The 22,892-nt window shown below is 44.8% G+C and overlaps 1 protein-coding gene and 1 non-coding gene across 4 annotated transcripts in view; one reads left to right on the top strand and one right to left on the bottom strand.

Annotated features, from left to right (window-relative positions):
* Positions 1-22,892, top strand: part of LOC139422737 (rab GTPase-activating protein 1-like) — a 144,477-nt gene that overhangs the window by 86,372 nt on the left and 35,213 nt on the right. For all 3 annotated transcript variants that reach the window (XR_011635756.1, XM_071174047.1, XM_071174048.1), the window contains 2 exons: positions 15,271-15,384; positions 22,618-22,692. Coding sequence is in view for 2 of the 3 variants with exons in the window: in XM_071174047.1 (XP_071030148.1) it covers positions 15,271-15,384; positions 22,618-22,692 (189 nt within the window). In the remaining variant the exon portion in view is untranslated. The remainder of the gene's footprint in view (positions 1-15,270; positions 15,385-22,617; positions 22,693-22,892) is intronic.
* Positions 10,676-10,753, bottom strand: trnaa-agc (transfer RNA alanine (anticodon AGC)). The gene has a single exon. It is a non-coding gene; the product is annotated as a tRNA-Ala (tRNA).

The raw sequence follows: 22,892 nt of genomic DNA, 5'->3' as shown, positions 1-22,892 counted from the left end.
GAGAAGGTACTGGTCTGTTTCAGCTGTTATGGGCAGCCTAGCTGTGTCGAGAAGATACAGCTCTGTTTCAGCTGTTATGGGCAGCCTAGCTCTGTGGAGGAGAAGGTACTGGTCTGTTTCAGCTGTTATGGGCAGCCTAGCTGTGTCGAGAAGATACAGCTCTGTTTCAATTGTTATGGGCAGCCTAGCTGTGTGGAGCAGAAGGTACTGCTCGGTTTCAGCTGTTATGGGCAGCCTAGCTGTGTCGAGAAGATACAGCTCTGTTTCTGCTGTTATGGGCAGCCTAGCTGTGTGGAGGAGAAGGTACTGCTCTGTTTCAGCTGTTATGGGCAGCCTAGCTCTGTGGAGGAGAAGGTACTGGTCTGTTTCAGCTGTTATGGGCAGCCTGGCTGTGTGGAGAAGGTACTGCTCTGTTTTAGCTGTTATGGGCAGCCTAGCTGGGTAGAGAAGATACTGCTATGTTTCAGCTGTTATGGGCAGCCTAGCTGTGTGGAGAAGTTACTGCTTTGTTTCAGCTGTTATGGGCAGCCTAGCTGTGTGGAGAAGAAGGTACTGCTCTGTTTCAGCTGTTATGGGCAGCCTAGCTGTGTGGAGGAGAAGGTACTGCTCTGTTTCAGCTGTTATGGGCAGCCTAGCTGTGTGGAGGAGAAGGTACTGCTATGTTTCAGCTGTTATGGGCAGCCTAGCTATGTGGAGGAGGTACTGCTATGTTTCAGCTGTTATGGGCACCCTAGCTCTGTGGAGGAGAAGGTACTGCTCTGTTTCAGCTGTTATGGGCAGCCTGGCTGTGTGGAGGAGAAGGTACTGCTCTGTTTCAGCTGTTATGGGCAGCCTAGCTGTGTGGAGGAGAAGGTACTGCTCTGTTTCAGCTGTTATGGGCAGCCTAGCTGTGTGGAGGAGATACTGCTCTGTTTCAGCTGTTATGGGCAGCCTAGCTGTGTGGAGGAAAAGGTACTGCTCTGTTTCAGCTGTTATGGGCAGCCTGGCTGTGTGGAGGAGATACTGCTCTGTTTCAGCTGTTATGGGCAGCCTGGCTGTGTGGAGAAGGTACTGCTCTGTTTCAGCTGTTATGGGCAGCCTAGCTGGGTAGAGAAGATACTGCTCTGTTTCAGCTGTTATGGGCAGCCTAGCTGTGTGGAGAAGGTACTGCTTTGTTTCAGCTGTTATGGGCAGCCTAGCTGTGTGGAGGAGAAGGTACTGCTCTGTTTCAGCTGTTATGGGCAGCCTAGCTGTGTGGAGGAGAAGGTACTGCTCTGTTTCAGCTGTTATGGGCAGCCTAGCTGTGTGGAGGAGAAGGTACTGTTCTGTTTCAGCTGTTATGGGCAGCCTAGCTGTGTGGAGGAGAAGGTACTGCTCTGTTTCAGCTGTTATGGGCAGCCTAGCTGTGTGGAGGAGATACTGCTATGTTTCAGCTGTTATGGGCAGCCTAGCTGTGTGGAGGAGATACTGCTATGTTTCAGCTGTTATGGGCAGCCTAGCTGTGTGGAGGAGAAGGTACTGCTCTGTTTCAGCTGTTATGGGCAGCCTAGCTGTGTGGAGGAGAAGGTACTGCTCTGTTTCAGCTGTTATGGCAGCCTAGCTGTGTGGAGGAGAAGGTACTGCTCTGTTTCAGCTGTTATGGCAGCCTAGCTGTGTGGAGGAGAAGGTACTGCTCTGTTTCAGCTGTTATGGGCAGCCTAGCTGTGTGGAGGAGAAGGTACTTTTTGTTTCCTTATGTGTCCTTACATCAACAACCTTTAAAATGTTTGAATCCTTTATGATGTAATGTGATTTGTGGATTCTAATAAAGTATTAAAGTGTGTACTGTGTGAGCACTCTTGTGTGTGTCCTATAATCACAGTTATTCTATTCTGGTGGTGCCCTGTCAGAACGGGGATCCCAGTGGACTAACGTGTCACTACCTCCATGGTTCTTCTCTTGTGATTTTAACACAGACTTGTATTACATGTGTTACTGTAACGTGAGAACAATAATATAGAGCTTGACTGGTAACCAGAGTTGAGCTGACCGGATGGGATCTATTCCACACCACTGTCATCTGAGTGTTGTTTTAAGAAGAGCGGGATGAGAGGTAAGGAGGCTATAGAGTATTAGAAAAGGATGAAAGAGACAGAAGAAATGTGGGATCCATCCCTTTCATTGCTTAGTGTTGTTTTAAGAAGAGGTTGAGGAAGGAGAGGTAAGGAAGGCATGTATTAAGAAGTGAATGATGTAATAACTTAAGGAAACAGACAGAGATGCAGGTTGATTTAAAGTGTGTGAGAGAGAAGGAGAGAAAGAGGAAGCGTGTGAGGAAGGTGAAGTGACCTGTCCACTGGGACATTAAAACTGCATGATGGCCTTAATTCACCTTATACTTCACCTCACTCAGTGCTGAGGAAGGCATGGGGGTTCTTTCCTACCCAGACCTCCTGCTGGGACTGCTGTTATGTTGTGTCTAGCAGTGGAAGGGGAGGCTGCTGCCAGTCTAGGCTAGGACTATGCAGAGGGCATCGTGGAGACTTCTTAGGATATCAGGGTTTTTCTGTATCAAAAAGGGTCTTAGGTGGTGGCCATGGCAAGGGGGGGCGTGACAATGGACAATTCCGGCTGAACTATTATGCCACTTTTCTGCAATTCTACACATTTTGACATGCATCTGAGAGAACATGTTGCAGTTTTAAAGCAAATTTACTCAAATTCTATGCATTTTTCCATGGCTATTGCTGTGTTCTTTTGCTCAAACATATCAATATCCATCCCGAAAATATATTTTGTACTTCGATACAATATTTGGACATCGGGTCAACATTGATTCAACATCCCTTAAACCCAAACAATGTTAATTCATTATTGACATGTCTGTGTTGTAAAAATCTGCCTGCCTACTACTTAAACTGGGTACTAATCGTACCACTATATAGCACATACTATTTAGTAAAAAGCATGCCACTACCGAAACGTATTACTTTTAGTGCTTTGAAGACAACTGGGAACTCGGAAACAAAACGAGATCAGACTACAAAAATCGTGACGTCGATGATCTTCAAGTCGGAGAAGTCGGAGCTCTAAGATGGTGTCTGAGTTTCTGACTTGTAATTCCAAGTTGGATGACCGTTCAAAAGGATTTTTGCCCAATCGGAGAGTTTTCCCCCAGTTGTCTTGAACGCAGCATCAGTTACGGCTTCACATATGAACCGGAAAGCATCGTCTGTAGCCCTACCCAGTGACCTTTCACTACACATGAGTGAAGTTGTTTTGGGCTACACTTAACTAGGTAGCTACCATTTATTTGGAACAACGTACACTTGAGTGTACCGTATGCCTACACATGTATCTCAACTGAAGAGTCACATGAAGCTTGAGAGGAATGGGAGGTGCAGTAGAGGAATGCAGTGCTGAGGCAGAGGCTCGTAATGAGGACGGCTGGCTAGTACTACTCTGAACTGTGTGATGAGCTTTCTGGCGCCCAGAGCTGCTGAAGCATCACCCAAGTGGGTTCCACGCATTGTGAAGGAGCAGTCCAGTTGCTACACGACTCAGGCTGGTTCCCATAGTAGCTCTCTAAAATATCGTCAGACTCCATCTTCATCAACTACCGCCCTGACCACCTTCCTTTGGTCAATCCATGAACTCTTCATCAACCATCGCCCTGACCACCTTCCTTTGGTCAACCCATGAACTCTCCATCTTCATCAACTATCGCCCTGACCACCTTCCTTTGGTCAACCCATGAACTCTCCATCTTTGGAGGATGTATGCAGTCAGACTTGGCCTCTATTGGTTGACCTACTGTAGTCAAGTATAGCTGGGCTACTCATGGTAATAGGTTGCTTGTTGTTTCTTTTCCTTTTGATGCGCTTTGAGATTGTTATGAAAAGCATTATAGAAATGTAATCAATTATTATTATATCGAAGATGGTTTATTTAGTTTAGTAGAGCGAAAAGCTCTGACTACGGCCAAGCTGCCGACACCTGTGCTTTAATAGAAAATGGATACTAGCAATAGCATTTGTCGGGGTACATTTTTTTCTTTCAAGTTAGCTAGTTGTTAACATGCACCTTCAACAATATAACTCAGATGTGCGAGTGCAATTTTTAATCATGAAATGTTGAAAGTACAAGGAAAGGGGGATACCTAGTCAATTGTACAACTGAATGCCTTCAACTGAAATGTGACTTCCGCATTTAACCCTTCCCCTCTGAATCAGACAGGTGCGGGGGGTGGGCTGCCTTAATCGACATCCACGTCATCGGCGCTTGGGGAACAGTGGGTTAACTGCCTTGCTCAGGGGCAGAACGACAGATTTTTACCTTGCCAGCTCGGGGAGTCGATCCAGCAACCTTTCGGTTACTGGCCCAACGCTCCAAAAAACACACCAACAGTAGATATAATTTTGTTACAAACAAGAAACAGTTTAAAATGAAAAAACAGAACTTCACCTTGGACACCAAAAATAATACAAAATTAATAAAGGATTAACTATAAATAAAATACATACAGAATACTTAAAACTACTTCTTAATCATGGCCTGTAAAATGACCATAAGGCATGCCTCCATGGCAGTCACCTCCTCCCGCTCCTTCTCCAGCCTCCACATCTGGACCCTTCTGGGAGGGAGAGGAGCCCACAGCTGCACCTTGGGAGGATGAGTAGATGATGATGCAATGGCAGCCCCACAGCGCCTCATCCATCACAGCATACCACTTCCAGGAAGCAGCTGTAGCCTCCTCTCCCTCCGTGCTGACTCCGGTGGGTGGAGCTTTCAACTCCTAAAGAATATGGAAAAGGATATCGTTCAGCATCAAACATACTTCATGTAAATCACTGTAACGGGTATTATTTCAACTGCAGTACATTTCTCTGGAATACTTGCACATTTCTAACATGTATATCTTCACACTTACATGAATGTGCCATTGAAGCATAGGAAATCGATGGGAAAGGGTTGTTTCTCTCAGAGAAAAAGGATCACTTTATTAGCTAAGTACAGCACAGTAATAAATGTCAAGATAACATACAGTAGCGTACCATGTATTTTTGCTTAAGGTTTTTCACCCATGCAGGTGACAGCTGCCCCTCCAGCTCTCACTACTTTATATAGAAGACTTAACCAATATATAAGCCAAGTAGAGTTGTGTGAACTTGTGTAGATTGCTAGACTGACACATGCTTTCTCAAATTGAAGTTCCAAGTTGAAACAGTAATGAGTGCAGCTTACCATTACTTTCACCATAACAGGTTATGTGGAATGAAACTAGACCCGTTCAGGTAGACACTAATATAGACCCGTTCAGGCTGTAACCGTTCAGGTAGAAACTAATATAGACCCGTTCAGGCAGCAACTAATATAGACCCGTTCAGGCAGAAACTAATATAGACCCGTTCAGGCAGTAACTAATAAAGACCCGTTCAGGCAGTAACTAATATAGACCCGTTCAGGCAGAAACTAATATAGACCCGTTCAGGCAGAAACTAATATAGGCCCGTTCAGGCTTTAACCGTTCAGGCAGAAACTAATATAGACCCGTTCAGGCTGTAACCGTTCAGGTAGAAACTAATATAGACCCGTTCAGGCGGTAACCGTTCAGGTAGAAACTAATATAGACCCGTTCAGGCTGTAACCGTTCAGGTAGAAACTAATATAGACCCGTTCAGGCAGAAACTAATATAGACCCGTTCAGGCTTTAACCGTTCAGGCAGAAACTAATATAGACCCATTCAGGCTGTAACCGTTCAGGTAGAAACTAATATTGACCCGTTCAGGCTGTAACCGTTCAGGCAGAAACTAATATAGACCCATTCAGGCTGTAACCGTTCAGGTAGAAACTAATATAGACCCGTTCAGGCGGTAACCGTTCAGGTAGAAACTAATATAGACCCGTTCAGGTAGAAACTAATATAGACCCGTTCAGGCAGAAACTAATATAGACCCGTTCAGGCAGAAACTAATATAGACCCGTTCAGGCAGAAACTAATATAGGCCCGTTCAGGCTATAACCATTCAGGTAGAAACTAATATAGACCCATTCAGGCTGTAACCGTTCAGGAAGAAACTAATATAGCATAGCATCAACACAGATAAACTGAGGTGAAAAATTGAAGAAAAGAGAAGTGTTGGGACCAGGAATGTGGACAATAGGAATGTAGGCTACTGTGTTACTGTAGGTATTGCATAGTGCAGGCAACAGAGAGCTAGCTATGGCCACATTACTTACTCAAACCCTTACGTTGGCGCCATTTCTCCTGCCAGTGAACAGGTGTTCACGAGTTGTTCGCCACTGAATTAAATGCCTGCTATTGCCATCAGACCCTGCAACAGTTTGAACAAAAGCCTTGGTATTTACAACAAGTAGCTAGCTAGCTAGCTAGCTAGCTAATTAGGCTAAAGTTAAATATGAAGTGGTCGCTCAACAGCAAGTAACTAACGTTACTGTTCGAACAGTTAGAACTTCTACTCCTACTAGCTAGCTAAAAGCAAAGCAGGCAGCAAGCTGCAAATCTGTTTTCAAATCTGTGTGATGAAACGATCCTTTTAAAGAGAACAAAAACGACTAACATTTTAACACCACCACAGAAGCTTCTCTATTCGCCATCTTCCAAGAGTTCTAGCTATCAAAACTTGCAGCTCCCCTCTTCCAATGTGAAATTTCCAAAAATTGTGCTGCAAATTATACAAGGTGAAAAGCTGAAATTAGTATAAAATCCTGGCATTTAAAACATACTAGATTTTTGAAAATTCACGTTCTATTTTCTAACGACTTTCGCAAAACTAAGATATTGTATTGTTTTCCGCTATTCATTGATTTCGGTAGTGCATCGCCATATCTAATTGATCAACTGATTATCAGCTGTTTTCAAAGCCAAAATTAGTATGACATCCGGGCATTTAACGTATACTTGATTTATTGCATCCTCAAACGGCCTACTATTGAGAACGGATGTATGGGTATTCGAACACTGTTAAAATTAGTTTCATCTGCTGACCACTGTTTAATATTACTCATGTGAACAGTGTGAGTACCATTGTGAGTACATGAGTACCATTGAGTACATTCCTTGGTAAAATGCAGCTGTTTTTATTTCAATATCAAATCATTTCTGGGTAACAATTAAGAACCTTACTGTGATTTTGTTTTCAATTAAAATGGTCAAAAATAAACAAAAATAGCTTCTCAGCAAAGAGCAATTTCTCAAGCAAGGACTTTTCTGGGAGAGGTATGAGTGGGGAGGGGAAACTGGAAACTTGCTGTTATTGGCAGAGAGATTTGGAACTCTCCTAGCCAACCAAAACAGGCTGAAATGTCACGTGTTCTCTTCAAACAGCTCTTACACTAAAAGGGCATGATCATTTTCACAATTTCACAGCATCATTACAATCTCATAGTGTGGAAATATATATAAAACACAGGAAAATCATGTTTTTGACTGCACTGGGCCTTTTAATAGTTGTATTTTCTTGGTTAATATGCACCACCACCTCACTTTCTTTCTTTCCTCGTCTCTCTCTCTTTATCTGTCTCTATCTCGCTCCCTAAGGCAAGTTTGCAGCCCATGTGATTATAGGGGCTAAGTTCGCAAACAGAAAGCTTTGAGGGAGCAGAAATGATACACCCTCCAGCGATGGGACTGGTAGCAATAAAATGCTTGATAAGTGCATCATAAGCATGCTTTTAAACAGCTCTTTGTTCTGGGGTTTTGCTGGTTTTAAAAATGTCATCCTCCTGTGATACCGGTCCCATACACAGGGTACAGAGGTTGGTAATAGCTGACACACACACAAACACACACACACACACACTCTTGCACAATTAACCTTGTGGGAACAGTCCCATTCAAAATCTTGTTAACCCTAACTTTAACCCAATAACCTAACCATAGCCCTAAACCTAATCCTAGCTCCTAACCCTAAACCTAACCCTAGCTCCTAACCCTAAAACTAACCCTAGCTCCTAACCCTAAACCTAACCCTAGCTCCTAACCCTAAAACTAACCCTAGCTCCTAACCCTAAAACTAACCCTAGCTCCTAACCCTAAAACTAACCCTAGCTCCTAACGCTCAAAATAACCCTAGCTCCTCACCCTAAAACTAACCCCTAAAACTAACCCTAGCTCCTAACCCTCAAACTAAACCCTAGCTCCTCACCCTAAATCTAACCCTAGCTCCTAACCCTAAAACTAACCCTAGCTCCTAACCCTAAAACTAACCCTAGCTCCTAACCCTAAAACTAACCCTAGCTCCTCACTCTAAACCTAACCCTAGCTCCTAACCCTCAAACTAACCCTAGCTCCTAACGCTCAAAATAACACTAGCTCCTCACCCTAAAACTAACCCCTAAAACTAACCCTAGCTCCTAACCCTCAAACTAAACCCTAGCTCCTAACCCTCAAACTAAACCCTAGCTCCTCACCCTAAAGCTAACCCTCAAACTAACCCTAGCTCCTTACCCTCAAACTAACCCTAGCTCCTCACCCTAAAACTAACCCTAAAACTAACCCTAGCTCCTAACCCTAGAACTAACCCTAGCTCCTAACCCTCAAACTAACCCTAGCTTCTCACCCTAAAACTAACCCTAGCTCCTAACCCTAAAACCAACCCTAGCTCCTAACCCTAACACTAGCTCCTAACCCTAAAACTAACCCTAAAACTAACCCTAGCTCCTAACCTTAACACTAGCTCCTAACCCTCAAACTAAACCCTAGCTCCTAACCCTACAACTATCCCTAGCTCCTCACCCTCAACCTAAACCCTAGCTCCTAACCCTAACCCTAGCTCCTAACCCTAAAACTAACCTTAGCTCCTCACCCTAAAACTAACCCTAGCTCCTCACCCTAAAACTATGCCAAGCTCCTCACCCTAAAACTAACCCTAGCTCCTAACCCTAAAACTAACCCTAGCTCCTAACCCTAAAACTAACCCTAGCTCCTCACCCTAAAACTAACCCTAGCTCCTAACCCTAACATTAGCGCCTAACCCTAAAACTAACCCTAGCTCCTAACCCTAAAACTAACCCTAGCTCCTAACCCTAACCCTAGCTCCTCACCCTCAAACTAACCCTAGCTCCTAACCCTAGCTCCTAACCCTCAAACTAAACCCTAGCTCCTAACCCTCAAACTAAGCCCTAGCTCCTCACCCTAAAACTAACCCTCAAACTAACCCTAGCTCCTTACCCTCAAACTAACCCTAGCTCCTCACCCTAAAACTAACCCTAAAACTAACCCTAGCTCCTAACCCTAGAACTAACCCTAGCTCCTAACCCTCAAACTAACCCTAGCTTCTCACCCTAAAACTAACCCTAGCTCCTAACCCTAAAACCAACCCTAGCTCCTAACCCTAACACTAGCTCCTAACCCTAAAACTAACCCTAGCTCCTCAACCTAAAACTATGCCTAGCTCCTAACCCTAAAACTAACCCTAGCTCCTAACCCTAACATTAGCTCCTAACCCTCAAACTAAACCCTAGCTCCTAACCCTAAAACTATCCCTAGCTCCTCACCCTCAAACTAAACCCTAGCTCCTAACCCTACCCCTAGCTCCTCACCCTCAAACTAAACCCTAGCTCCTCACCCTAACCCTAGCTCCTAACCCTAAAACTAACCCTAGCTCCTAACCCTACCCCTAGCTCCTCACCCTCAAACAAAACCCTAGCTCCTAACCCTAAAACTAACCCTAGCTCCTCACCCTAACCCTAGATCCTAACCCTCAAACTAAACCCTAGCTCCTCACCCTCAAACTAAACCCTAGCTCCTCACCCTCAAACTAAACCCTAGTTCCTCACCCTAACCCTTAATGTAATTCTAACACTAATTCTAACCTTAACCCTAAACCTCCTAGAAATAGCATTTGACCTTGTGGGGACCAACAAAATGTCCCCAGTTGGTCCAATTTTTGTTTGTTTACTATTCTTGTGGGGACATCTAGTCCCCAGATGAATAGTTAAACATGTCCACACACCACAGGTCATTAGCATGGTTCAGCCACCGTGTTTCATTGTGATTTTAATAAGGCTGTTGTTAGTGGTGAGCAGCTCCATGCTCACTGCCATGTTTATTTCCTCAGTAATGACTACTGGTTGATGAACCTGTAATGGATGCCATGGTAGATGTACAGTATTATGAGTTGCATGGATGTATGTATATGACTGTGTCTCTCTGCCTTCATATGACCTTGTGTAACATTAGGGCCTCTTTCTGTGTACTGTATAATGAGAAGTAAGGTTTGGCTGTATAACAGTCACATGTATTTCTCCAGACTTCATACGAGGCTGAGCTCACAGAAAAGCTAAACGCGTGTTCTCATAAACTTGAGCATGCGACTTAGTTCCAATTGCAACTCGCCGTGGTTACGTCACGCGCCGTGGTTGCCGTGGTTATGTCACGCGCCGTGGTTACGTGGCCCTGTTGTCATATGATGACCAGTGGTTTCTCATTGTCGGATGTGGTTAGTTCCTCCAGGGTTTCTGTCATATAGCCATGTAAAAAGAAAAGATACCCACACAGCGTTAAAGGCTCACGCTGTTTTATTGTGCCTTTCCAGCCAAAGATCTTCTTCTGGGGTCAACATTTTGGTCCCATGTGCATGTATTGTTCACTACATTAGTATTTTTAAACTAGCCATAACAGGCCATTCAGCAGACGCTTTTATCCAACGAGACTTACAGTAGTACAGTACAGAGTGTATACATTTTTACATGTGACCCCAGCGGGAATTGAACCCACACAACCCTAGCGTTGCTAGCACCACACTCTTACCAACTGAGCCACACAGGACCACAGCTGTGGGGGGTAACTGGGCCAGAATAAGCCCCTGCTGTGATAGTGACCTAACGTTCCCTGAGTCTGCTTTTACACCACGGGACGGCCAGTTGTGACATTTGAGAAGTTTTTGTTTTGTTTGTTTTGGTCAAGTGACAGAGAGAGACATAGAGACATGGAGAGACATACAGACAGAGAGACATACCGAGAGAGAGAGACATACCGAGAGAGAGAGACATACCGAGAGACAGACCGAGAGAGAGACAGACCGAGAGAGACAGACAGACATGGAGAGAGAGAGAGACAGGCTAGGTTACGTCAGAAATCCCTATAATTGGTTGATAGAGCAGAGGTAGCAGTTCCAGTATAGTACAGTACACACCCCTCCAACTCTCCAGTCATCCCCCTCTCTTCTCATCCTCTACTGTGAGGACAAGGGGTATGGAAAAGTTGATTCTTCTGCACCAATGAGGATGGTTCCATGCCAATGTTTTGTTTTTGAAGCTCTTGTCACTGTACAGAAGCTGAGACCTCTTTCTCTCTCTTTCTCTTTCTCTCTCATGGCAATGAACTCTGTAATGATGGGTCTTACTTTAGACAAAGAGCCCTGGCTTGTTTTTGGACATTCTCCAGGTCATCCTGGGGTGTTGTACAGACACCAACCAGCACCAGAGGTTACTGAACAGGGATGCATCCACACAGAGCTGTAGGAGAGAACCCTGGGTCTCCATCTGGATCTATGTGGCTGGAGACAGACCCTGGCACTGGGCCCAGCACTGCTCTCTGGCTGTCGAAGACACTGTGTCTCAGCCCCTTTCTCAGCTGAGCCAGCCTCAGCCCCTGCCTGTCAGATGTGTTGTGTGTACACATCTCAGATATGCTGCGTTCTGGGTGCCTTCCCTCTCTCCAATCCCCCCTTGTCTCCCCCTCTCTCCTCTCCCAGAGAGTCAGACAAACAAACAGAGAGGCTGCATCCAGCCTGAACAGACAGGGGGAACACTCTGTACCATGCTCTGACAGTCTGGCTGACTGGGAGGGACATGCCCTGACAGTCTGGCTGACTGGGAGGGACATGCTCTGACAGTCTGGCTGTCTGGGAGGGACATGCTCTGACTGGGAGGGACATGCTCTGGCAGTCTGACTGCCTGGGAGGGACATGCTCTGGCAGTCTGGCTGACTGGGAGGGACATGCTCTGACAGTCTGGCTGAATGGGAGGGACATGCTCTGACAGTCTGGCTGACAGGCTGATTGGGAGAGACATCCCCTTACTGGCTGACTGACTGGGAGGGACATGATCTGACTGACTGACTGACTGGCTGACTAGGAGGGACATGCTCTGACAGTCTGACTGACAGGGAGGGACATGCTCTGACTGGCTGACTGACTGGCTGATTGGCTGACTGACTGACTGGATGACTGACTGGGAGGGACATGCTCTGACTGACTGACTGGGAGGGACATAATCTGACTGACTGGCTGACTAGGAGGGACATGCTCTGACTGACTGACTGGCTGACTGGGAGGGACATGATCTGACTGACTGACTGGCTGACTGGGAGGGACATGATCTGACTGACTGACTGGCTGACTGGGAGGGACATGCTCTGACTGACTGACTGGGTGGGACATGCTCTGACTGACTGACTGGGAGGGACATAATCTGACTGACTGACTGGCTGACTGGGAGGGACATGATCTGACTGACTGACTGGCTGACTGGGAGGGACATGATCTGACTGACTGACTGGCTGACTGGGAGGGACATGATCTGACTGACTGGCTGACTGGGAGGGACATGATCTGACTGGCTGACTGGGAGGGACATGATCTGACTGACTGACTGACTGGGAGGGACATGTTCTGACTGACTGACTGGGAGGGACATGCTCTGACTGACTGGGAGGGACATGCTCTGACTGACTGGGAGGGACATAATCTGACTGACTGACTGACTGACTGGGAGGGACATAATCTGACTGACTGACTGGGAGGGACATGCTCTGACTGACTGACTGGGAGGGACATGCTCTGACTGACTGACTGACTGACTGACTGACTGACTGGGAGGGACATGCTCTGACTGACAGACTGGGAGGGACATGCTCTGACTGACTGGCTGGGAGGGACATAATCTGACTGACTGACTGGCTGACTGGGAGGGACATGCTCTGACTGACTGGGAGGGACATGCTCTGACTGACTGACTGACTGGGAAGGACATGCTCTGACTGACTGACTGGCTGACTGGGAGGGACATGATCTGACTGACTGACTGGCTGACTGGGAGGGACATGATCTGACCTACTGGCTGACTGGGAGGGACATGATCTGACTGACTGACTGACTGGGAGGGACATGCTCTGACTGACTGACTGGGAGGGACATGCTCTGACTGACTGACTGGGAGGGACATGCTCTGACTGACTGGGAGGGACATAATCTGACTGACTGACTGGCTGACTGGGAGGGACATGCTCTAACTGACTGACTGGGAGGGACATAATCTGACTGACTGACTGGGAGGGACATGCTCTGACTGACTGACTGGGAGGGACATGCTCTGACTGACTGACTGACTGACTGGGAGGGACATGCTCTGACTGACAGACTGGGAGGGACATGCTCTGACTGACTGGCTGGGAGGGACATAATCTGACTGACTGACTGGCTGACTGAGAGGGACATGCTCTGACTGACTGGGAGGGACATGCTCTGACTGACTGACTGACTGGGAGGGACATGCTCTGACTGACTGACTTACTGACTGGGAGGGACATGATCTGACTGACTGACTGGCTGACTGGGAGGGACATGCTCTGCCTGACTGACTGGGAGGGACATGATCTGACTGACTGACTGGCTGACTGGGAGGGACATGATCTGACTGACTGAATGGCTGACTGCGAGGGACATGCTCTGACTGACTGACTGGGAGGGACATGATCTGACTGACTGACTGGCTGACTGGGAGGTACATGCTCTTGGGCACCAATGATCTGATTCACTGTCTCAGTAGCTCTGGGGAGAGGGATTTACAATAGAACACTGGCCCCTGGTGGAGCCAGAGAGGAACGGTGTTGACTGGTGTGGGTGAATTTGTACTGTTTGCTTTCGCACTCGTCAACCTGTTGGATTCCTCAGGTTTTAACTGAACTTCATGTACAGTAGCAGTGGTTCATTGGGGACGATCTAACTCCAGAAGAACAGCCAATCTCAATGGAATGAACTATATGGACCACTGACTGTTTCCTGTCTCTCTCTCTCTCTCTCTCTCTCTCTCTCTCTCTCTCTCTCTCTCTCTCTGTCGCTTTCAATTCAATTCGCTTTATTGGCATGACTTAACAATGTACATATTGCCAAAGCTTATTTTGGATTTTTACAATATAAAAACGGGACAACAGTAGCAACAATAACCAAGGGCCAAAATAACCATACATTCAACAATAACAATAAGCATACAGTAGAGGACATGTGCAGGTTGATTGGTCTGTCAGACACTGTCCCTCAACTTATGGCAGGCAGCAATGTAGTGCACTGCCAACCCACAGCTCTCTGCGTTCTCCCCCTCCCTCTTTCTCTCTCTCTGTCTCTCTGTCTCTCTCTCTCTCTCTCTCTCTGCTCTCTCTGTCTCTCTCTCTCTGCTCTCTCTGTCTCTCTCTCTGTTTCTCTCTCTCTCTCTGTTTCTCTCTCTGTCTCTCTATCTGTCTCTGTCTCGCTCCCTGTCTCTCTGTCAATTCAATTCAAGGGGCTTTATTATCATGGGAAACATGTGTTAACATTGCCAAAGCAAGTGGAGTAGATAATATACTAATGTGAAATAAACAATAAACATTACACATTCAAAATGTCTTTATTCTTTTGGAACTTCTGTATGTCATATTATGTATATATACAGTGTTGTACTGTACAAATGGTTAAAGTACAAATGGGAAAATAAATAAACAATATGGGTTGTATTTACAATGGTGTTTTTTATTCACTGGTTTTCCTTTTCTTGTGGCAACAGGTCACAAATCTTGCTGCTGTGATGGCACACTGTGGTATTTCACCCAGTAGATACGGGAGTTTATCAAAATCGGGTTTGTTTTCGAATTCTTTGTGGATCTGTGTAATCTGAGGGAAATATGTGTCTCTAATAAGGTCATACATTAAGCAGGAGGTTAGGAAGTGCAGCTCAGTTTCCACCTCATTTTGTGGGCAGTGAGCACAAAGCCTGTCTTCTCTTGAGAGCCATGTCTGCCTACGGCGGCCTTTCTCAATAGCAAGGCTATGCTCACTGAGTCTGTACATAGTCAAAGCTTTCCTTATGTTTGGGTCAGTCACAGTGGTCAGGTATTCTGCCACTATGTACTCTCTGTTTTGGGCCAAATAGCATTCTAGTTTTTTTGTTAGTTCTTTCCAATGTGTCAAGTAATCTTTTTGTTTTCTCATGATTTGGTTGGGTCTAATTGTGTTTGTCTCTCTCTCTTTCTCTCTCTCGCTCTCTCACTCTCTCTCTCCCTCTCTGTGTGTTCTCTTTTCAATGGCTCTCAGGAGTCTCCCCAGGACAGTGCCATCACCAGAGACATTAACAGGACTTTCCCAGCTCACGACTACTTCAAGGACACTGGAGGAGACGGGCAAGACTCACTCTACAAGATCTGCAAGGTGTAGTAGTAGTATGTAGTATCAGTAGTAGTACGCCCCCGCCCCCCCGGGGAATCATAAAACCTTTACATTACTAGGAGAGAGGACTCCACAACCGCTCAAAGATTGGTTGGAATAAGAAGAACTGGAGCCCAAAACCTGGATCTACGTTACAGCAACGCTTGGCTGAGTAGTGAGCACTTCACCGTTGAGTCTACTGTGTTATCATCGACAGACTGGAGCTTCGTTACAGAATCACTTGTCTGAATAGTGAGCACTTCACTGTTGAGTCTAGAGGTCGACCGATTAATCGGCACGACCGATTAATTAGGGCCGATTTCAAGTTTTCATAACAAATGGTAATCTGCATTTTTGGACGCCGATTATGGCCGATTACATTGCACTCCACGAGGAGACTGCGTGGCAGGCTGACCACCTGTTACGCGAGTGCAGCAAGGAGCCAAGGTAAGTTGCTAGTGTTAGGTTCTTATTTTTCAGAGTAAATAACTCACGGACACTAGAGAAGCTTTAACCAAGTTTAATTCTTCCCAAAGGGTCTGTACAGCTGTAATTCAGACAACCCAACATTTCTCCCATCACAGATATATATATATATATCCCAGTCAAGACACTCCTTCTCTCCAATCCTTACATCTTATGGTTCTACAGGAAAAGAGTAACAGGATACTAAACCCTTATTATTCCCTTCAGGGGATCTGACTTCACCTCCTGACCTCAACCTCTCATTCACCTAGTCCACAGATGTCCATTTGTCTCCCCTATATCAACACGTTGCTCTCATCCCGTCCACCCAACACATTCCAAAGCCGTCTGTCTTTCTACAGAGAACCATTAACTTCTGACATAAAACCCAGTCTCTTTCACTCCTCATATTCTATGCTTCTTCTCTATCATTTATTTAATATCTCAATGTTCAAAATGTCAAATCCAACACTAGCTAGCATTAAACTTCTCTTATAAAAAACAATCAACTGTAACATAATCACTAGTTAACTACACATGGTTGATATTACTAGTTTAACTAGCTTGTCCTGCGTTGCAAATAATCAATTTGGTGCCTGTTAATTTATCTTCGAATCACAGCCTACTTCGCCAAACGGGTGATTATTTAACAAGCGCAAGCACTTTCGCTGCACCAAATCAAATCAAATCAAATCAAATTTTATTTGTCACATACACATGGTTAGCAGATGTTAATGCGAGTGTAGCGAAATGCTTGTGCTTCTAGTTCCGACAATGCAGTAATAACAAGTAATCTAACTAACAATTCCAAACTACTGTCTTGTACACAGTGTAAGGGGATAAAGAATATGTACATAAGGATATATGAATGAGTGATGGTACAGAGCAGCATAGGCAAGATACAGTAGATGGTATCGGGTACAGTATGTACAAATGAGATGAGTATGTAAACAAAGTGGCATAGTATAGTATAAAGTGGCTAGTGATACATGTATTACATAAGGATACCGTCGATGATATAGAGTACAGTATATACGTATGCGTATGAGATGAATAATGTAGGGTAAGTAACATTTATATAAGGTAGCATTGTTTAAAGTGGCTAGTGATATATTTACATCATTTCCCATCAATTCCCATTATTAAAGTGGCTGGAGTTGAGTCAGTGTCAGTGTGTTGGCAGCAGCCACTCAGTGTTAGTGGTGGCTGTTTAACAGTCTGATGGCCTTGAGATAGAAGCTGTTTTTCAGTCTCTCGGTCCCAGCTTTGATGCACCTGTACTGACCTCGCCTTCTGGATGATAGCGGGGTGAACAGGCAGTGGCTCGGGTGGTTGATGTCCTTGATGATCTTTATGGCCTTCCTGTGACATCGGGTGGTGTAGGTGTCCTGGAGGGCAGGTAGTTTGCCCCCGGTGATGCGTTGTGCAGACCTCACTACCCTCTGGAGAGCCTTACGGTTGAGGGCGGTGCAGTTGCCATACCAGGCGGTGATACAGCCCGCCAGGATGCTCTCGATTGTGCATCTGTAGAAGTTTGTGAGTGCTTTTGGTGACAAGCCGAATTTCTTCAGCCTCCTGAGGTTGAAGAGGCGCTGCTGCGCCTTCTTCACGATGCTGTCTGTGTGAGTGGACCAATTCAGTTTGTCTGTGATGTGTATGCCGAGGAACTTAAAACTTGCTACCCTCTCCACTACTGTTCCATCGATGTGGATAGGGGGGTGTTCCCTCTGCTGTTTCCTGAAGTCCACAATCATCTCCTTAGTTTTGTTGACGTTGAGTGTGAGGTTGTTTTCCTGACACCACACTCCGAGGGCCCTCACCTCCTCCCTGTAGGCCGTCTCATCGTTGTTGGTAATCAAGCCTACCACTGTTGTGTCGTCCGCAAACTTGATGATTGAGTTGGAGGTGTGCGTGGCCACGCAGTCGTGGGTGAACAGGGAGTACAGGAGAGGGCTCAGAACGCAACCTTGTGGGGCCCCAGTGTTGAGGATCAGCGGGGAGGAGATGTTGTTGCCTACCCTCACCACCTGGGGGCGGCCCGTCAGGAAGTCCAGTACCCAGTTGCACAGGGCGGGGTCGAGACCCAGGGTCTCGAGCTTGATGACGAGCTTGGAGGGTACTATGGTGTTGAATGCCGAGCTGTAGTCGATGAACAGCATTCTCACATAGGTATTCCTCTTGTCCAGATGGGTTAGGGCAGTGTGCAGTGTGGTTGAGATTGCATCGTCTGTGGACCTATTTGGGCGGTAAGCAAATTGGAGTGGGTCTAGGGTGTCAGGTAGGGTGGAGGTGATATGGTCCTTGACTAGTCTCTCAAAGCACTTCATGATGACGGATGTGAGTGCTACGGGGCGGTAGTCATTTAGCTCAGTTACCTTAGCTTTCTTGGGAACAGGAACAATGGTGGCCCTCTTGAAGCATGTGGGAACAGCAGACTGGTATAGGGATTGATTGAATATGTCCGTAAACACACCGGCCAGCTGGTCTGCGCATGCTCTGAGGGCGCGGCTGGGGATGCCATCTGGGCCTGCAGCCTTGCGAGGGTTAACACGTTTAAATGTCTTACTCACCTCGGCTGCAGTGAAGGAGAGACCGCATGTTTTCGTTTTCGTTTCGTTGCAGGCCGTGTCAGTGGCACTGTATTGTCCTCAAAGCGGGCAAAAAAGTTATTTAGTCTGCCTGGGAGCAAGACATCCTGGTCCGTGACTGGGCTAATCCTGGTCCGTGTGTACCTAACCATAAACATCAATGTGTACCTAACCATAAACATCAATGTGTACCTAACCATAAACACCAATGTGTACCTAACCATAAACATCAATGTGTACCTAACCATAAACATCAATGTGTACCTAACCATAAACATCAATGTGTACCTAACCATAAACATCAATGTGTACCTAACCATAAACATCAATGTGTACCTAAGCATAAACATCAATGTGTACCTAACCATAAACACCAATGTGTACCTAACCATAAACATCAATGTGTACCTAACCATAAACATCAATGTGTACCTAACCATAAACATCAATGTGTACTAACCATAAACATCAATGTGTACCTAACCATAAACATCAATGTGTACCTAACCATAAACACCAATGTGTACTAACCATAAACATCAATGTGTACTAACCATAAACATCAATGTGTACCTAACCATAAACACCAATGTGTACCTAACCATAAACATCAATGTGTACCTAACCATAAACATCAATGTGTACCTAACCATAAACATCAATGTGTACCTAACCATAAACATCAATGTGTACCTAACCATAAACACCAATGTGTACTAACCATAAACATCAATGTGTACCTAACCATAAACATCAATGTGTACCTAACCATAAACATCAATGTGTACCTAACCATAAACACCAATGTGTACCTAACCATAAACATCAATGTGTACCTAACCATAAACACCAATGTGTACTAACCATAAACATCAATGTGTACTAACCATAAACATCAATGTGTACTAACCATAAACATCAATGTGTACCTAACCATAAACATCAATGTGTACTAACCATAAACATCAATGTGTACCTAACCATAAACATCAATGTGTACCTAACCATAAACATCAATGTGTACCTAACCATAAACATCAATGTGTACCTAACCATAAACATCAATGTGTACCTAACCATAAACACCAATGTGTACCTAACCATAAACATCAATGTGTACCTAACCATAAACATCAATGTGTACCTAACCATAAACATCAATGTGTACCTAACCATAAACATCAATGTGTACCTAACCATAAACATCAATGTGTACTAACCATAAACATCAATGTGTACCTAACCATAAACATCAATGTGTACCTAACCATAAACATCAATGTGTACTAACCATAAACATCAATGTGTACCTAACCATAAACATCAATGTGTACCTAACCATAAACACCAATGTGTACCTAACCATAAACATCAATGTGTACCTAACCATAAACATCAATGTGTACCTAACCATAAACACCAATGTGTACCTAACCATAAACACCAATGTGTACCTAACCATAAACATCAATGTGTACCTAACCATAAACATCAATGTGTACCTAACCATAAACATCAATGTGTACCTAACCATAAACATCAATGCCTCTCTTAAAAATCAATACACAAGTATATATTTGTAAACCTGCTTATTTAGTTAAAAGAAATTAATGTTTTCAGGCAATATTAACACGGGAAATTGTGGGTATATGCAACAGTTTGGGCCGCCTGGCTCGTTGCGAACTGTGTGAAGACCATTTCTTCCTAAGGTTGTGCAATGTAACAGCAATGTAACAGCAATATTTACACTTATGGATGCCACCCGTTCGATAAAATACGAAACGGTTCCGTATTTTGCTGAAAGAATAAACATTTTGTTTTTGAAATTATCGTTTCCGGATTTGACCATATTCATTTTTTTATTTATTTTTTATTTCACCTTTATTCAACCAGGTAGGCCAGTTAAGAGCAAGTTCTCATTTACAACTGCGACCTGGCCAAGATAAAGCAAAGCAGTGCGACACAAACAACATCAGTGTTACACACAAACAAACGTACAGTCAATAACACAATAGAAAACATCTATATACAGTGTGTGTAAATGAGGTAAGATTAGGTAGATAAGGCAATAAATAGGCCGTTGTGGCGAAATAATTACAATTTAGGAATTAAACACTGGACTGATAGATGTGCAGAAGATTCATGTGCAAGTAGAGATACTGGGGTGCAAAGTAGCAAAAAATAAATAACAATATGGGGATGAGGTGGTTGGATGGGCTATTTACAGATGGGCTGTGTACAGGTGCAGTGATCTGTGAGCTGCTCTGACAGCTGATGCATAAAGTTAGTGAGGGAGATATGAGTCTCCAGCTTCAGTAATTTTTTTCAATTCGTTCCAGTCATTGGTAGCAGAGAACTGGAAGGAAATTGACTTTGGGGGAGACCAGTGAAATATACCTGCTGGAGCGCGTGCTACGGGTGGGTGCTGCTATGATGACCAGTGAGCTGAGATAAGGTGGGGCTTTACCTAGCAAAGACTTATAGATGACCTGGAGCCAGTGGGTTTGGCGATGAATATGAAGCGAGGGCCAGCCAACGAGAGCGTACAGGTCGCAGTGGTGGGTAGTATATGGGGCTTTGGTGAGAACGGATGGCACTGTGATAGACTACATCCAATTTAACTCGTATTTCTGTGTGTTTATTATAATTAAGTATGATTTGATATTTGATAGAGCAGTCTGACTGAGCGGTGGTAGGCAGCAGCAGGCTCGTAAGCATTCATTCAAACTTTACTGCGTTTGCCAGCAGCTCTTAGCAATGCTTGACTCACAGCGCTGTTTATGACTTATCAACTCCTGAGATTAGGCTGGCAATACTAAAGTGCTTATAAGAACATCCAATAGTCAAAGGTATATGAAATACAAATGGTATAGAGAAAAATAGTCCTATAATTCCTATAATAACTACAAACTAAAACTTCTTACCTGGGAATATTGAAGACTCATGTTAAAAGGAACCACCAGCTTTCATATGTTCTCATGTTCTGAGCAAGGAATTTAAACGTTAGCTTTTTTACATGGCACATATTACAGCAACACTTGGCTGAGTAGTGAGCACTTCACCGTTGAGTCGACAGACAAGTTGCATTTTGGCTCAGATACTAATTAGGCAGTTGGGTCAATGGGCTAACACCACACATCCAAACATGATAAACTGAGGCCCAGTTCCCATAATGATTCAACTGAGGCAATGTTTGTGTTTGAGTCTACTGGCCGGGCGGTCTCTATCCATCAAGGAGGACTGAGCAAGCAGCAGTGCTTTGGTGTCGTTGACTGGTTTTACTCTCGATTCCCTGTGACTGGGAGAAAGGTTTGCGGCGATCTAAGTTATTGTTTTTTTTATTTGACCTTTATTTAACTAGGCAAGTCCGTTAAGAACAAATTCTTATTTTCATTGACGGCCTAGGAACAGTGGGTTAACTGCCTTGTTCAGGGGCAGAACGACAGATTTTTAACTTGTCGGCGATCTTGCAACCTTTCTTTACTAGTCCAACGCTCTAAACACTACCTGCCGCCCCATATATTCCTCTGATGTCATTAATAATTTATCCTTTTCAAACAATAACCCCAGGTACTTCTCAATAATTCATCAACTGTCTCTCTCATCTCTCTCTCTCTCTGTGTGTGTGTGTGTGTGTGTGTGTGTGTGTGTGTGTGTGTGTGTGTGTGTGCGAGTGCGAGTGCGTGTGAGTGAGAGGGATCCATATCAATGAACTCCCTGAACTGTTAATGGGGAAGGAGAGTTGTACTGTGGGTTAGTATGGTGCAGACAGTGACAACACCAGGGTTATGGGTTTGATTCCTGCACGGGTGACATTTTAAGTGTGTCACTGTCAATACTGACAGTTCTGGAAGACCCTTTAAATAAAAGCGTCTGATAAATGGCCATGTTGTTATTATTTTATTCTAACTCTAAGAATGTACTTTACAGTAGCGCTAACATCTGCTCTCTCTCTTTCTGTCTCTAACATCTGCTCTCTCTCTTTCTGTCTAACATCTGCTCTCTCTCTTTCTGTCTCTAACATCTGCTCTCTCTCTTTCTGTCTCTAACATCTGCTCTCTCTCTTTCTGTCTCTAACATTGAGTCTCTCTCTCCTCTTCTCTCCAGGCCTACTCAGTGTATGATGAGGAGATTGGTTATTTTCTGTCTCTAACATTGAGTCTCTCTCTTCTCTTCTCCCCAGGCCTACTCAGTGTATGATGAGGAGATTGGTTACTGCCAGGGACAGTCTTTCCTGGCCGCTGTGCTGCTGCTGCACGTGAGTTACAGATGACCAACGCTGAGAGATGATGTAGACATGCTCTGTCTGTCTCTCTCTGCCTTTCTGTCTCTCTCCATGTTTCTCTGTCTGTCTCTCTCTGTGTCTCTCTCTCCATGTCTCTCACACACGTTCTCACTTCTCTTTCTGTCTTCACATGCTCAGGGCTGTGATGGAGTGGTCTAAGCTGGAAGAGTTTC

The sequence above is a fragment of the Oncorhynchus clarkii genome, chromosome 12 (genome assembly GCF_045791955.1).
Source record: "Oncorhynchus clarkii lewisi isolate Uvic-CL-2024 chromosome 12, UVic_Ocla_1.0, whole genome shotgun sequence".
Classification (NCBI taxonomy): Eukaryota; Metazoa; Chordata; class Actinopteri; order Salmoniformes; family Salmonidae; genus Oncorhynchus; species Oncorhynchus clarkii.
The sequence above is the reverse complement of the archived record's forward strand: the minus strand, read 5'-3'. Positions and strand labels throughout refer to the sequence as shown.